This window comes from Eurosta solidaginis, chromosome 3 (assembly GCF_040869045.1).
Source record: "Eurosta solidaginis isolate ZX-2024a chromosome 3, ASM4086904v1, whole genome shotgun sequence".
Lineage (NCBI taxonomy): Eukaryota > Metazoa > Arthropoda > Insecta > Diptera > Tephritidae > Eurosta > Eurosta solidaginis.
The window spans coordinates 7,495,042-7,509,615 of record NC_090321.1 but is presented as its reverse complement, the minus strand read 5'-3'; the positions used below and the strand labels follow the sequence as shown (position 1 = coordinate 7,509,615).

Genomic DNA, 14,574 nt, shown 5'->3' with positions numbered 1-14,574 from the left:
ACCCTAACCAAAAACCAAAACATTATGCAAAGTAACGAGTGAGGTCTCTTATTACATTTATCCTCTTTGTCGTAACTACTCAAACGTGCATTGAGAAAGTTATCACTCAACGATTGATCAACAGTTGTGTGCTCTGAAAGCGCGCAAAAAAAGCTGCATTCTAAATCATGGCTCAACTATATGGTTGGCCATCTCTCCAGCAACAAAACATACTTTTGCTCAGATTCTCAAAATCTGCGTTTTAGGCGAATAGAATGGAAAGAAAACATAAACCCGTGCAATTCACAAATCACACACACAAGATTGCGCATTGCGCATGTAAACAAAAGATCAGCTTTTTTATGGGCAATTTTTACGTCATTTCCCTTTAGCTCTTGTTTTTTTTCTCTCTTTCTTTCATTCGCTCAAGCAGTCGAGTGTGACGTAGTTGCGCAGAACGAAGCAATTTTGAACTCGTGATTGTGCAATCTTCTGTGTGTAATTTGTGCGTGCTAGTGGTGGGTAATGACAGTATTTCTTGAGTGTTAACACAGTAGCACAGGCACACTTTGCAGTGTTAACACATTGTGTTGACGCAATTGAGTTATAACTGATTATCGAAAGTCGATATGAGTGTTGGCACAATATCAGTGCACAGTACTGTGTTAAGCCGGAGTCATTGGTGCCGTATGTCGTATCGCTGTATCCGTATCCCTAACGTAATCAGCTGTTTATCGTTACGACGGTAAACCAAAACCCAATTGGTTGGCTACGATACGGTTACGACTTTAGCGGCACCAATAATCGATTGCATTGATTCTCATAAGGTTGGTCGAATCAGCTGTTAAAAGGTTACCGATACGGTTACTGATAAAGCACCAATGTCTCCAGCTTTACTTACGTTTGTGTTACGCCACGTTCGACGCCATTTATAAAAGTAAATCATGGCAACATTTATCTTCTTTCATACTCCCATGTTAAGGGAATCTACGTTATATAACCACAACTTTTGTTTAAATAGAACATTTTCAACTTAGAGTATACATTTTGTGCCCCATCTTTTAAACGTAATACACAGGCAAGATTATGAGTACAATCAACACACAAGCACAATGGACTATGTATGTATGAATGTGTACTTACGATCTGAGTGTCATTCTCTGTGCTATAGAAACAGCTTTGTGCCATCGAGTGTGGCAATGTGTTATAAATTAATCGATAAGTGTGCGTGTGCGTGCCGCACATTACTGAGTGTTAACACCATTGTTTACTATATAGTTTGGCAGCTTAAAGATAGAGACATTGGTGCTTTATCGGTAACCGTATCGGTAACCTTTTAACAGCTGATTCGACCAACCTTATGAGAATCAATGCAATCGATTATTGGTGCCGCTAAAGTCGTAACCGTATCGTAGCCAACCAATTGGGTTTTGGTTTACCGTCGTAACGATAAACAGCTGATTACGTTAGGGATACGGATACAGCGATACGACATACGGCACCAATGACTCCAGCTTAAGTAGGGGTTATGTTGCGAATATAGTGGAAGGCAGTGGACTAGGCAGTCGAATGTCATATAATGAAGGAATTGTGTTCGGAGTTTTTTCAAAGTTAAAAAAAAAATTATAAAAGCTTTAATAATAAATAAAACTATTGATTTAATAACAACAAAATCGCCATATATATTCTGTATACATAAATTTGTAAGGACTATCTGACTTTAAAATTTGAATTAAATAATCAAAATTTTTTTTGAAACTGACTCGAGAACTGTGCGTGTGAATGTGCGAATTTTCACCGATCAGCTGTTAGTTGCGCTACTTGGTAAAATTTACAATGGTTAACACAATAACACAGCACGGTGCTGTGTTACTCAGCCTTAGTGCGTGCTCTATTTGACAAAGCCAACTCCAGTGAAAAAAAAAAAAAAAAAAATCAGCTGATCCATTGAGTTGATATAGTTGAGCCCATGGTTCAAAACAAAATCAAAGAAGACAAAAGCATAAACAGACTGCTACAACAACAACAACAATAAACAGACCGAAACGTCAAATAACGAAACACGTGCGAAACTAACTGCACTTGTTTTCATTTAACTCGGTAAATTATAAAAATCGGTAAATAAATGAAAACACTATTAATTTTAATTAAATTTCTAACAATTTTAAATTAACGTTTACAGAAAATGGCCATCGAAGCGAAAAATAGAAGAAAGCGTAAGCATTCGGTCACGCATGATGAAAACGGCGAGGAGGCGTTGGATGATGGCGAAGTGGTTGTGCCAAAGAAAATTGCCAAAAAATTGAAAAAGGCGAAGCTATTAGAACGTGAAGATGACGAGGGGCAGAAGGGAGAAGAACATAATATCGTCAAATATGTGGAAAATAAAGCTAATGGCGATGAAGCTAATGTTGGCGATAAAGCAGACAGCCTTGAGGTTGGCAAAGATAATGGCGTACACAACCCTTTCTCCGTAGAAAAGGAGGGGGGCTGGCTCCCCAAAGAAAAGATTGACAAGTTTTCAAAAGATTTTAAAATGTTAAATTTTCGTACAAAATTGCGATCTAATAACTTTATTACAGGTGAGTTCGATTTCGCACACCTTTCGTTTTCTTCTAATTTAGTCTGAAAGATGTGTTTTCCAAAAAAGGATAGAACATAGCTGGCGTACGACTAAGGAGGTGCTTATTAATTGTACATCCTTAGAGTAGCTTCTCAGATAAAAGTTTGCTAGGGGTAATTACTTTAACTTTTTACACTGTTCCATTTATTCCTTCTCTAAATATAAAGCTTGAAGCTCACATGTATTTGATTGTGTGGTCTGACATTTTCGATAAGACTTACAGTCACAATTGTGCAACTCTCTCGTTTCGTACTCTTGAAAGGCATGTTAGATATAGCCGAAGATACTCTTATTTGTACTTATTTCATTCTTATTATTTGTTACTAAACCCATTTACTTCTTCCTCCCAGAACTTCGTCACTTTCTACACTTAGTGGAATCACGCCCTAAAATGATTGCAAAATACATTGAGAAACGCGGTAAACCACTTGAACTAGCTGAAGCGGTAGAACGTGTTGATAAATCAAATCTTTTACATATCGGCTACATTTGTGAAGCGTTACAGCTGGTACTAATGGAAATTGTTTCAAATCAAAAAGATCACATGGAGTCAGCACTGTATGCCTCACGTTACTTTCTCAAGTCACATGGTAATGTCATAGAATTATTACTAAAATCCCCACAGCTGCAACATCGTCGCACAGCTCTCAAATTACTTACCGCTATGGTATGCGTTGATCCGCAATTGGGACGTCAATTACTCGCTTCATATCAAGTGATTTCGAATGTGAAATCAATCGAAAATTTCCTTTCACATTCATATTTAGAATTGCACGAGAAGAATACAGTACGCAAATGTTTTATACATTTTGTACTCGCTTATCTTGTAGATGGCAATACTCTGCTCATTCGTAATATACTCGATCGTGGCACACTGGTACGTGCAGTCATTTCTGGTTTACAATATGATGATCATGTAACTGTTTGCTTGGTATTAAGCACCTTACGTAAATATGTGCTGCAATGTCCTGAAATATCGAAGACGAAAAAGATTCATGTATTCGATGAAGAATGTTGTAAACATTTTGTACGTCTCTATGATTGGTGCGGACCTAAAGTGTATGCGGCTAAATGTGCGGGCAGGAAAGGTGGCGTAGATGAGCAAAAGAAACTCGGTATGTTTGAATCATTGGTAAATGCGGAAGAACGTGAAGCAGTTGCACAAGTGTTGCATGAGTTTTTGTTGTTGTTGTTGACATCAAGGAAGCATGGCATTTGCTTTCATGCGGCGATACACTACAGACAGAAATATAATGCTATACAAGGTGAGTAAGAGTGTAGTCGCTAATAGCTATAAAGGAATTATATGTTGACTAGGAATGATAAATTCGAAGTTGAAACACGATTTTACACCATTTATAGCAATAAATCTTAACAACACTTTGTATACTCCCCCTATTTCAGGAAAACTAATTGGTCAACTCTATAAACCGTGGTGTGATGATCGTAAAACGGAGCTCGTACTAAAAATTCTTACCGCCTGTCCAGAGCTTGCACGACTCACCGTACGTAATTACGCTGGCATCGTAAATCCTATGCGCACACAATCAGCTAATTGGGTGCGTGCCTGTAATTTCCTAACAAAAATAATAACTATCGTGAAGCCCCAACTACTACGAGCAGCACTGGATAAAATGACACTCACCGACTGTACGTTTTTCATCAAAAATGTGTGTCTGCCTATCGAAACGTTGGTGTTGTTGAGTGGTGCTAAATTGTTGCGTCATAAAGATTTTCAATTTCGTTTGGCCACAAATCGACTACTATACGCTATGTTTTCACAATATTCCGTTTATTTGACAGCGATAACGAAGCGTGAAGAATCGCGTGGCAATGTAAATTCACTGCGTCGTTTTCGTTTAGATATCTTAAATCATCTTTTGGTAAATTTCCCTACTGTTGAGGATATACTTTATTCCCTTTACGTGTCCATTGAGGACCGGCCCAAGCCCGAGGTCAATGTGTTGGAACATTTGGATATATCACTGGATTTGGTGTTGGTTATTTGTAAAGAGCATCGCTCATTTGTGCATAAGACAAGCACTATATTGGATTATTTGGAGGTGTTGCGTCCTCTCTATGCTGGCGAGGAGTTCATTGACACAGATGTTGGTGCCAAAACAAGTAATATTAAATTGGAGTTGAAAGCGGTAAAGACTATATTGCTGTTATTGCCAAAAGCATTGGAACCAACTGAAGAGCTATTTAGTAGTGTTTTGAAATCATTTATCAAAGCGTTTGTTTATGGCACAGATGAGGTGTGTTCTGAAGCTGGTGAATTGTTGCATAAAATATTTTTGAATACTGGTCTATTTGAATCGGGAGTTTGGGAAATTGATTTGTGGCTGGAAGCATTGCGTTTTTTTGAAGCAGATACGGTTGATGTAGTGACGCAAGTTTTCATTGAAGCGCTACAGGTGTGTATACATTTTTAAAGTAAATATAGGGATAGGGTATATGAAATTATTAGTTAACGAATATCTGTTTCTTTGGATAATTTGGATAAATCGTATAATAATAAAATTCGGACCGCCTGAATAATGAAATATGTAGCAGATATTCAGGTGGTTAAGAGTGCTCGTCATTATGGGCGGGTATTTGATGCGGCTTGCTCGACTGAGAACATGTGGGGGAGGTACGCTCTCTTGATAATGAAAATAGCTGATTCACTCTGCTAAGTGTAGAAGGAAATTAAAAAAAATCCAATATTTTGATATTCTTATTTTTTTTTCTTTAGGTCACCCAAGCCGAAATTGAGATGCCCAAAACAAATGAGACCATTTTAAATGAGCAGAATTTGCACAAACTATTCGAAAATATTGAGAATGGTCTATCGGTGCAAGCCTATGTGGAAAGTATTTCAATAAGTAAACTTATGCCGCTAATTTTCAAGGGTGTGGAAATTATCACACCGCTTGACAAATACCTGGAGACCGTCTGCTTGCTGTTGTATCATTATTATCCAAATCCCGAACAAGTGTTGCTACTTTATCAGCAGGAGTTCAAAACCCTTCAAATATATATGCAAAGCTGGCTTGCAACTAGTGATAAGGAATTAGCGCTCTCAAGCGCCCAGTTACCTGAGGAGTTAAAAATGTTGACACAATTACACGACGCTTTGGTAGGGGGTAACCTTAAATTCACAAACATATGCGCGCCAACAAAAGCCGAGACAAAATCCCTTGAGATAATTCTAGGTGGCGAAACAGTTAATGTTATTGCGGATTTGAAGAGTGAGCGTTTACTGATGATCTATATGCAGCAAACACTATTCGTAGTGGCACAATTGGTCGAGAAGCAACGGCTGACACGCAAACAAGCTGTGGCAGGAGCGAATTTCTTAGGTGATTGTATGGAAGTTATATGCGCGCTATTAACACCAAAAGAAGTAGATATGCTTCAAGATGGATGGCACCACAATTTTTTGAATAATTTATTTAAATATGTATTCAATTTGCGTTTGACACGTATTCAAAGTACAGCGCTCTTCAGCGCCGACAATGAATCGCAATTGAGCTATTTACATTTTTTGCGTTTGCTCACCGAACGCTGTAACTATTTAGATTATTTTAAAATACATACGCTGAACTGTCGCTTGAAAGTGGTGAAGGCGGTTGCAATTTCAATTCAGGCGCTGGAGAAAACAAAAGCAGCGAGCGGGCAATTGACAGATGCGGTGCGCTTGGTAAGCGCCATACAGTTAAATTCAAGCGAATGCTTGGAAGTGCTTGAAATGCTGGTGACACAGCTGAAATACAATGATTTTTTGTTGGTTGAAACAATGCAGAAGAGCTTATACTATGAGTTGTTAGTGTGCGTGCTGCAACGTTTGGCTGCGCTTAAGAAAGCGATAAATTGCGAAAAATTTATACACAAGTTTGTGAAAATTTATGTAAATATAGTAAAACGCTATGGCGCTGAAATAAGCTTTGAGCAATTAGAGGAAGCGCTGCATAATTTTCTTTTCATTTCTCATCAATACATACCACAGATGGGTGTGAAATTCTTTGATGCCTTATTTGCTGAGCGACGTGTGGCTAAATCCACTATCAAACTGGCGTGCTTGCTGCTGGAGCGCGATTTGCGGCTAGAGGCTGAATTTTTGCAGCTGTTGCCTGAGAATATGAGCAAGAAAGAGCTAATTTATCCATTGTTAGATATTGGATTTCGCAGAAGCCTAGAGTTCGAGCCAAAGCTCTTGCAAAACCTTTATCAATCTTTCAAGACCGGTATCATGAAAACGATCGAAAAGCCACAAAAAGCAGGCGTAATTTACAAAGAGCATGTGAACGCTTCGATAGCACTCATAACGTATTGCATGCCGCGTTCGGAATGTATGGACTTTTGTCAGAAATCTTTCAAATTTGATGGCTGTGAAGTTTATCAGTTACGCATTATTGATGCTATTTATAAGAAAGCATTTGGTAATGCCACCGACACGATGGGTAGCAAGGAGCAGCGTGAAGGTATTTTTGTAAATTTTATCAATTTACAAATACAACTGTTAAGCATTGATTTGAAAAAGCAATTACTGGAGGCGGAAAAATTGGAGCTATGTGCATTTTTACTTTATGACTGGTGGCAGCGCTCTGCAGCGGAAAGCGTTATAAATCGTACTGAGGAAGCTAAGAAACCTACTGGGAAGAAGCGTAAGAGATCGGCTTCCACTGATAAAGCCGACTTGGAGAATGAAAATATATTGCCAGATAACGCTGATATCTTACCTTCCAACACTGAGGCCTTTGCGCCAGACTTTACAAAGTTACTTAAAAATCAGCACTGGCTTAATTTCTGTAAACTCTGTCTCAAAGTTGGCATGCAGAGCATCGTGGGCGATGACTCTGCACTAGAGCATGCAGATGCCACACATGCGTTACTGCTACAGCTGCTGGCATATCTCTGTAAGGAGCTCTACACTGATTATTCAGGAGAAGCACAGAGCACGCCGCCATTAGTGGAACCGGCGCAGCTCTTCGACATGATTTGCACACATTCCAAATTCTTTGATATAGTGTTATCAGCGCGTGAAACACAAGTAAAAACGCAAGTGATTCACCTATTATATACGCTCGCATTGAAGAATCCTGCTGCGCTTAGTGATAATCAAATCCCGATTATATTAGGTGCCTATCAAGCAAAACTCACCGACTCCGACCGCTACGCCTTAGCGCTATTGCAGCTGTATGAACTACATGATTGCGGTCTACAACAATATCGCCCCTTCATTTGGGGGGAAAGCGCTATAGCGTTTTACGCCTTGCGCTCAGAAGATGAGGAACACGCCAAGCTAACGCAGCAAGAAACTTCAATAGCGCAAGTAATGTCACTCATCGACCGCCAGCTTTGCGAGTACACAATCGATAACTTTCCTATTTGGCGCAAATTGAATAGCGCGCAGCAGATGCCTTCTCTCGAGTTCCGTGATCCCGCCGCTAAAGCGCTGGAATTTGGTAGCAATGAGTTAGAGCGACGCGTTGAGCGTGGTTGTGTGCATTTCACCGAAACCGATTTGCGTTTGTGTCCTACACGCGCACAAGTTTATCAGCAATGTTATGATCCCGCTTTTTTTGTGCCACTAATGAATATGTGTTTTGCTCCCGAAGCGTATTCATATCCAGTGCGTCCCGTACAAAATGGTTTATTAGCGCTGGTATTCGCTGCGCTCTCATCACAGGACCGTGATATGCGCTTGGCCGCTGGTAGCGCGCAATTACGATATCGCGCGCACTTTGAAGCTACTAAGTTTCTCGAACGTCCGCTTTGGTCGCAGGCATACGATAACATACAAGCAGGCCTGAGTGAGTTGCGCGATTCATGGGTGAAACATAAAAAAAACAGTGGCACACCGCGTGTACCCTATATTTCTGGCTTGTTCGTAGCCAAGACTTTTAACCTAACTACAGATCCAACACATTTACTATATAACCAGCTCACCATGTATTTGCGCTTGAAGAGCACCTTTAATTTCCAATGCGTGCCTGAATTCAATGTGCTATTTTACTCGCATGAAATTGAGCATCAACATTTTCGGCAATTCATTGTTGAAGTCATACGCAATGGCTTAAAATCGGGATCGGACCTTTTCCTGCTTGTCACCACCAGTACATTCAAAGTTCTGCAAGGTTTTTATGGCAGCGCCATATCTACGTTGGATATGAATTTGCTTATACTCTCTGTTTTCTCCATATGCGCTAAAATACCTGCTTCCTCAAAGATGATGATCGAACATGTCGGTCTTTTGCCCTGGCTTAACTCTGTTATTAGTACCATCGAATTTTATCAATTTGATGTGATTGAGGGTCTTATTAGCACTTTGAGCAATATTTGGTATTCGACGAAAGCTTTCGCCCACGAGTTTCACAATTACTCGCATATTAGCCTCGAAATACATCAACTTGTGTTACGTCTACTCCCACATTTATCTGCGCGCATTACTCCGCATAATTTTGCTCGTCTCATGAATATTATGCAAAAGACTTCGTCCGCACAACATGGCGCCATGTCCGAAACGCAGTTGGCGCACCTAATTGATTGCGCTGGTAAACACTGGCCATCGTTGGTGCAGGATCTTGAAGGTATTATGCAGTTTGGTGGCGCTGGCGCGGCTGCGCATGCGCAGTATTGTCGTGATTTGTTTGAGATGGCAGATACAGTGGATGCTTCTACAGTTATGGCTTTGTCGAGCTTGCGCGCCTATACAATCGATTGGTGGTCGTGTAAACATGCACAGGAAGCGTTGAACAGTGATTCGATAACGTATGATCTAAATGAAATTGTGACTGAGTAGCACAAGATGTTCAATTTGCATGACCAATTTTCGTGGCCCCAATTTTAGTGTTAAGTTTTCAATTTTTAAAGATAGCATTTTATGTAATGTAATATTGATTTTTGTATTGTAAAAGAAAATGTTTAATGCGTGTTTATAATTATCTTTTCTATATCGTTTAAGACCAATAAAAAATTGCTATATAAATTTAAAGACAAGGTTTTGGGAGCTTGCACCTGAGGAACAGATCTTAAGTAGCTTAATATTTGGGCTGATTTATGACGTTTGGTTGCCTATGAATTCACAATTTTTTTTTATGCCGAACAATAACATATTTGAGGCAAACCCCACCATAGAACAGTACTCATTGGGCTAGATCTATCAAAAGCTTTTGATAAGGTCAACCATGGCGCGTTACTGCAAGACCTGGAAGGGTCTACCCTTCCCCCAAGTCTTAAAAGGTGGACCGCAAATTATCTGGGTTGTCGGCAGGCATCGGTGCAATTTAGAAACGCAACATCAAAACCAAGAAGAATTAAACAAGTGGTGCCACTAGGCTGGTATCCTATCCCCACTTTTGTTTAACTTCTACATATCAAAGCTACCTTCGGCACCAGAAGTAGTTACTATCGTTTCCTACGCCGATGACTGCACAATAATGGCCACATGGCCAGGCCCACAGATCGTTGAGCTTTGCAACAAAATAAACGGCTACCTCTCTCCAGTTTTTTCACCTCGCGAAACCTGACCGACTAAATCATCGGCGACCTTATTTACAACATGGACGTCCCAAATGTCGACCATTTTGAACATCCATGTCAAGGGCACTACGCTACCGACTTACACCCCAGAATCTTGGCTGTGACGTTTGATCAGGATCTACATTTTGGTGAGCATGTAGCCGCAATTGTACCGAAAATCCAGAACCGTAATAAAATCCTCAAATCTCTTGCTGGCAGTACTTGGGGAAAAGATAAAGAAACGCTCATTACCACTTACAAAGCAATTGGCCAGCCGATTGCATGCTACACGTCCCCGATATGGTCACCAAGCCTAAAGACTACTCACTGGAAGAAGCTACAGGCCTGCCGAAATACTGCCCTCAGAACCGCCACGTGTTGTCTTCTTATGTCCCCAGAATACCATCAACATAATGAGGCGAGAATACTCCCCATTAGGAAAAGAAATGAAATAGTAGTAACAGTTTCTGTTGAATACCCAGAAACCTGGTCATCCCAACAGACATCTGATTGATGAGCCAACACTGCGCAAAGGCTTAAGGAGTCATCTCCGTAAGCATTATGAGGAAATACGGCGCCTGAGAACAGAGCCGTATGAAGCCAAAAAACACAATCAGGTCCTCAGTGAACTCCACAAGCAAGTGTCGGACCTCTATGCCAAGAATTGCCCGGTGAATCCTGTATTCAAAGTAGTATTCTCAAAACTTGCAGAAGACGAAGCACACTCCCTAGGGAAACGCGAGTCACTCTAGCTCAACTTCGATCTGGATATTGTAACAGGTTAAACTTTTACCTATCCAGAATCAACCCCGACATACAAAACATATGTTCTGCTTGTAAGGTGGCCCCACATGACACCAACCATCTCTTCAACTTCATTATGGACCAACGCCTCTAACACCCCTCTCATTATGGTCCTCCCCTATTGAAATAGCAAGTTTCCTTGGACTCCCGTTAGAGGATATTGATGACAATTTGTGATCGGTCACGCCTATTGGATGGGGCGAAGCACTGCTACAACAACAACAACAACGACGAAGAGTAAAGACACGGATTATACAGATAGGCGAAATAAACCGCTAATGGTTGTTGGTTTCAAGACTAGTTGCCAGATCTCCCAGATGGCAGCATTCATTCGAGATGCTTCTCGAAGATCGATCCACTGAGACAGCTGTTGTTGTTGTAGCCATAGGGACACTCCCCGATGGCCTTGGGGAGTGTTATCGATGTTGATGGTCATTTGCTGGATGCAGATACGGTACCAAGCCCGACCATCTCGGAAATGATTTGTTATGACCACATGCGATCTTCAAGGCCATATCGCCCTCTCACCCCCTAGATCCATGAGAAGTTCGGGGTCGCCAGAGCCTTGGTTGTTGATGAAGCAGGATTCGCCACGGATAGGTGAGGTTGTCAATTGGGTTTGGAAAAGCTATATATATATTGCACTGGCAAAACTGAAAGGGTTGCGCTACACAACTCCTTGAATCTATTTGGTATTTTAGTCGCCTCTTACGACAGGCATGCCTACCGCGGGTATATTCTAACCCCCTAACCCGCTGGGGGTGCCGACATAGCTTGGTACCAGGTTCAACCAAAATTGAGAATGCGTTCAAATGCGACGTGCCATATTTGAACTGCCTCCAGTAATAGATCAGCCAGCCAAATGAACTCAAAGGTAATTTTATATCAGTCCGCAATATGGACATAATTAGGCAGGGGTTCACAATCTCTCAACTTCCGAAAAATAACATTCTCAAACACGAGAAGTCAACCGAGCATATAGCAGCAACCGCTTCAAAAAAAAAAAAATGTATAGTTTACAGTTGGTTTGTAACGCAGGAAAGAATTGGGACCGGGGTCTTCGACCTCTTAAGCCATGATATAGTTTGTTCTGACAGATTAATAAGATTTAAGTGAGCAAGGTGTTAACATGCTACTATAAATGATGTATGTTGGAACGATCCCTTTCCGTCATCCCTTGTCAAATTAGGTTTCGAGACTACTATAAGGATATCGTTATCAATAATTTGTAACTCGCCGAAACTCGCAAGGTAACTTTGGCCTAGATGAGGAAAACGTAGTAAAGGTTAACTTGTTGAAATTGTAGAAAAAAGTAGATAAGTATAATGACTGCTAGTATGTCATGTAATATACTGTTACGAATTTATTGCAATTCCGCTTATTTACAACCTTCTACGAATAAATAACTCCACTATTCAATAATGCAAAATGGCCTTCATTCAAGTACTTCACAATACTACTACTTCTCGACAGATAGCGTGCTTAAATCAAACTCATCGCTGATTGCTCAGATTGCGCTCTTTTATACTCTTCGATTTCCTCGTTCCATACTTCTAGGCGTTTCCAGAATGTACTTAGTTACTAGCTATAATATTATAACTACAGATGCACGTGTATAGCTTCTCATATGCGCGTGTATATGTCAGTGATACTTGCACAAATTATTGCCTACTTTTGGGAGTATCTGAGATATATGCATGTGTTTGTGCTTTGCTCTCCGCTGCTTGTATGGACATATGTGTAGACATAATGATTCATTTGGTTATGTGCATACAAGTCACTGCTCAGTATTGGCTTAGAAATGATAGTACCCCTTAGTGTTGCTAGTATTCGTCAAAATACCATGATGTGACATTTTTAGGACATATTTGAACATATAAGTATTTATTGCTCAGTCATAAGAATCAAGTGAAAATTTGTGAAAACAAATGCGCTACGTGCTAATACTGGTTGCACAAACAAATCGGCACTGACTTAAGCTGATGAACAAAATATGTATATTTGTAATAGACGCCTAAATAAGTCACACACCCACACACGAATACCTACATTAGGGTGGTCGTCCCTATGCGTGCGTGTGAGAGCTTTTTGCCTTCTCTCGAATCTTCACTATATGGACAGGATTTTCCGGAAGAATTTTCGAGTATTATTACTATCAACCAGGATCTAAAGCTCATCACCCTTAACTAAAAATATTCACTGAATTATTAAATTTGTCGACGATGATTAAATGATCATTAGCTGTTAAGCGCTAGTAATTACTTGGCGATTTGCAACTTATGCAAGGAAGAATTATGAGCGTTGGGTGAAATGAGCGCTATGTAATTATAATTACATATATGACTCGATGTCTGAACACACATACATATGAGTGCATGGATATTAGTTTGTACGATTATATAACATATGCGTCTGATATATTAAATGCTTGTTTCCAAAACGCCAATCCGCTGGAAAAAAAATAGGTACGAGTATGTTCAATATCGCGTAAGTTGGAGCTGACAAGCTGAAGGCTTAAATCGTACGCCTCCAAGAAAGACCTATGCTCCTGTTGTATATACCAGGCTGTCAAGCTTAGTTTCGTTTGACTTTACATTACAGAAGGCATGCAGGTCTTTAGACTGAAGTATGTCAAGTGCTGAGAAAATGAAAGTTAATCGCTTTATTTTCTGAATTTTCGAATAGGAAGGATAGATCGAAAGTGTCCGAAATCTTTTGGACATGTGAAGCTTTCTCACCTTTAAAAATTAATAGAACCGCGGTAGCTGCCCATGCCAGCAAAATTTAGTCAGTATCAATCAACAGCATTCTTAATTGGTGTTTGTCCTTCTAAGGGATTTTGGCCGCTTCTTAGGAAGGTATACTTGTCCTTACTTCTTTCCTATAGCTGACGCCAATTGGAAACACGAAAGAAAGTAAATACTGCATTCACTGGGTTTTCGCAAGTCGGAGGATGTTTCGTAGATAATGTTAAAACAGCTCACCAGGGTTTTGACATTTGTATTTGTATTTGTATTTCATTATTTAATTTCCCAGTACAGCAATTTGACAGAATTATTTTAAAGTGCTAGTCAAAACAGCATAAGATCAAAAACAAAAAAAAAAAAAAAAAACAAAAAAAGTAACAAAAACAAAAAATGTAATATTCAAAAATATGAAAATAAATTAACTAAATAAGTTACAATAGACAATTGATAAGAAATTTTCATTAAAAAATGTTTTAATAGAGCTTAGCCTAGGGATGAAGAACAGAAATTGAGGCTAAAGGAGAGTTGCAATAGCAGTACTGTAGTAAGTTTAGAGAAGGTTGAAGGTGGTGAGCAAAACGGGATGAGAAATCAGTAAAGTAGATAAGTTATGGAAGAAAAATAGAGTCTGTTGAAAAAGAAAATTATATATTTCTTGAAATGCAGTGCATTACTTATTTGCCGTATTCTAGTTGGAAGGGAGTTCCAAAGACGGTTCGAAGTGACAAAGAATTGCCGTTCAGAAACTAACATGCGGTATTTAACATGCACGAGGAGCATTGACATTGATGAATGAAGAAATTGAAGCCTTCGAAATAGGTAATGAGCAGCGGTGGGCACCACTACATTTACACGGTTATCAAATTGAGAATGTGTTAGTAAACACGAACGCGTAGCGGGAACGAAAGCAAAATC

The 14,574-nt window shown here is 39.8% G+C and overlaps 1 protein-coding gene across 1 annotated transcript; it reads left to right on the top strand.

Annotated features, from left to right (window-relative positions):
- The first annotated feature begins 1,874 nt into the window (after positions 1-1,874).
- LOC137243191 (nucleolar pre-ribosomal-associated protein 1) lies at positions 1,875-9,586 on the top strand. The gene is made up of 5 exons (XM_067770563.1): positions 1,875-2,096; positions 2,162-2,561; positions 2,953-3,867; positions 4,007-5,019; positions 5,340-9,586. The coding sequence occupies exons 2-5, from the start codon at positions 2,165-2,167 to the stop codon at positions 9,387-9,389; spliced, it is 6,375 nt and encodes a 2,124-aa protein (XP_067626664.1). The 5' UTR covers positions 1,875-2,096; positions 2,162-2,164; the 3' UTR covers positions 9,390-9,586.
- The last annotated feature ends 4,988 nt before the right edge of the window (positions 9,587-14,574 follow it).

Excerpts from the sequence above, each read along its gene's own strand:
- LOC137243191 (XM_067770563.1), top strand. The coding sequence starts at position 2,165 with ATGGCCATCGAAGCGAAAAATAGAAGAAAGCGTAAGCATTCGGTCACG. Across the intron at positions 2,562-2,952 it reads ATCTAATAACTTTATTACAG|AACTTCGTCACTTTCTACAC; the intron begins GTGAGTTCGATT and ends TCTTCCTCCCAG. Across the intron at positions 3,868-4,006 it reads GAAATATAATGCTATACAAG|GAAAACTAATTGGTCAACTC; the intron begins GTGAGTAAGAGT and ends CCCCTATTTCAG.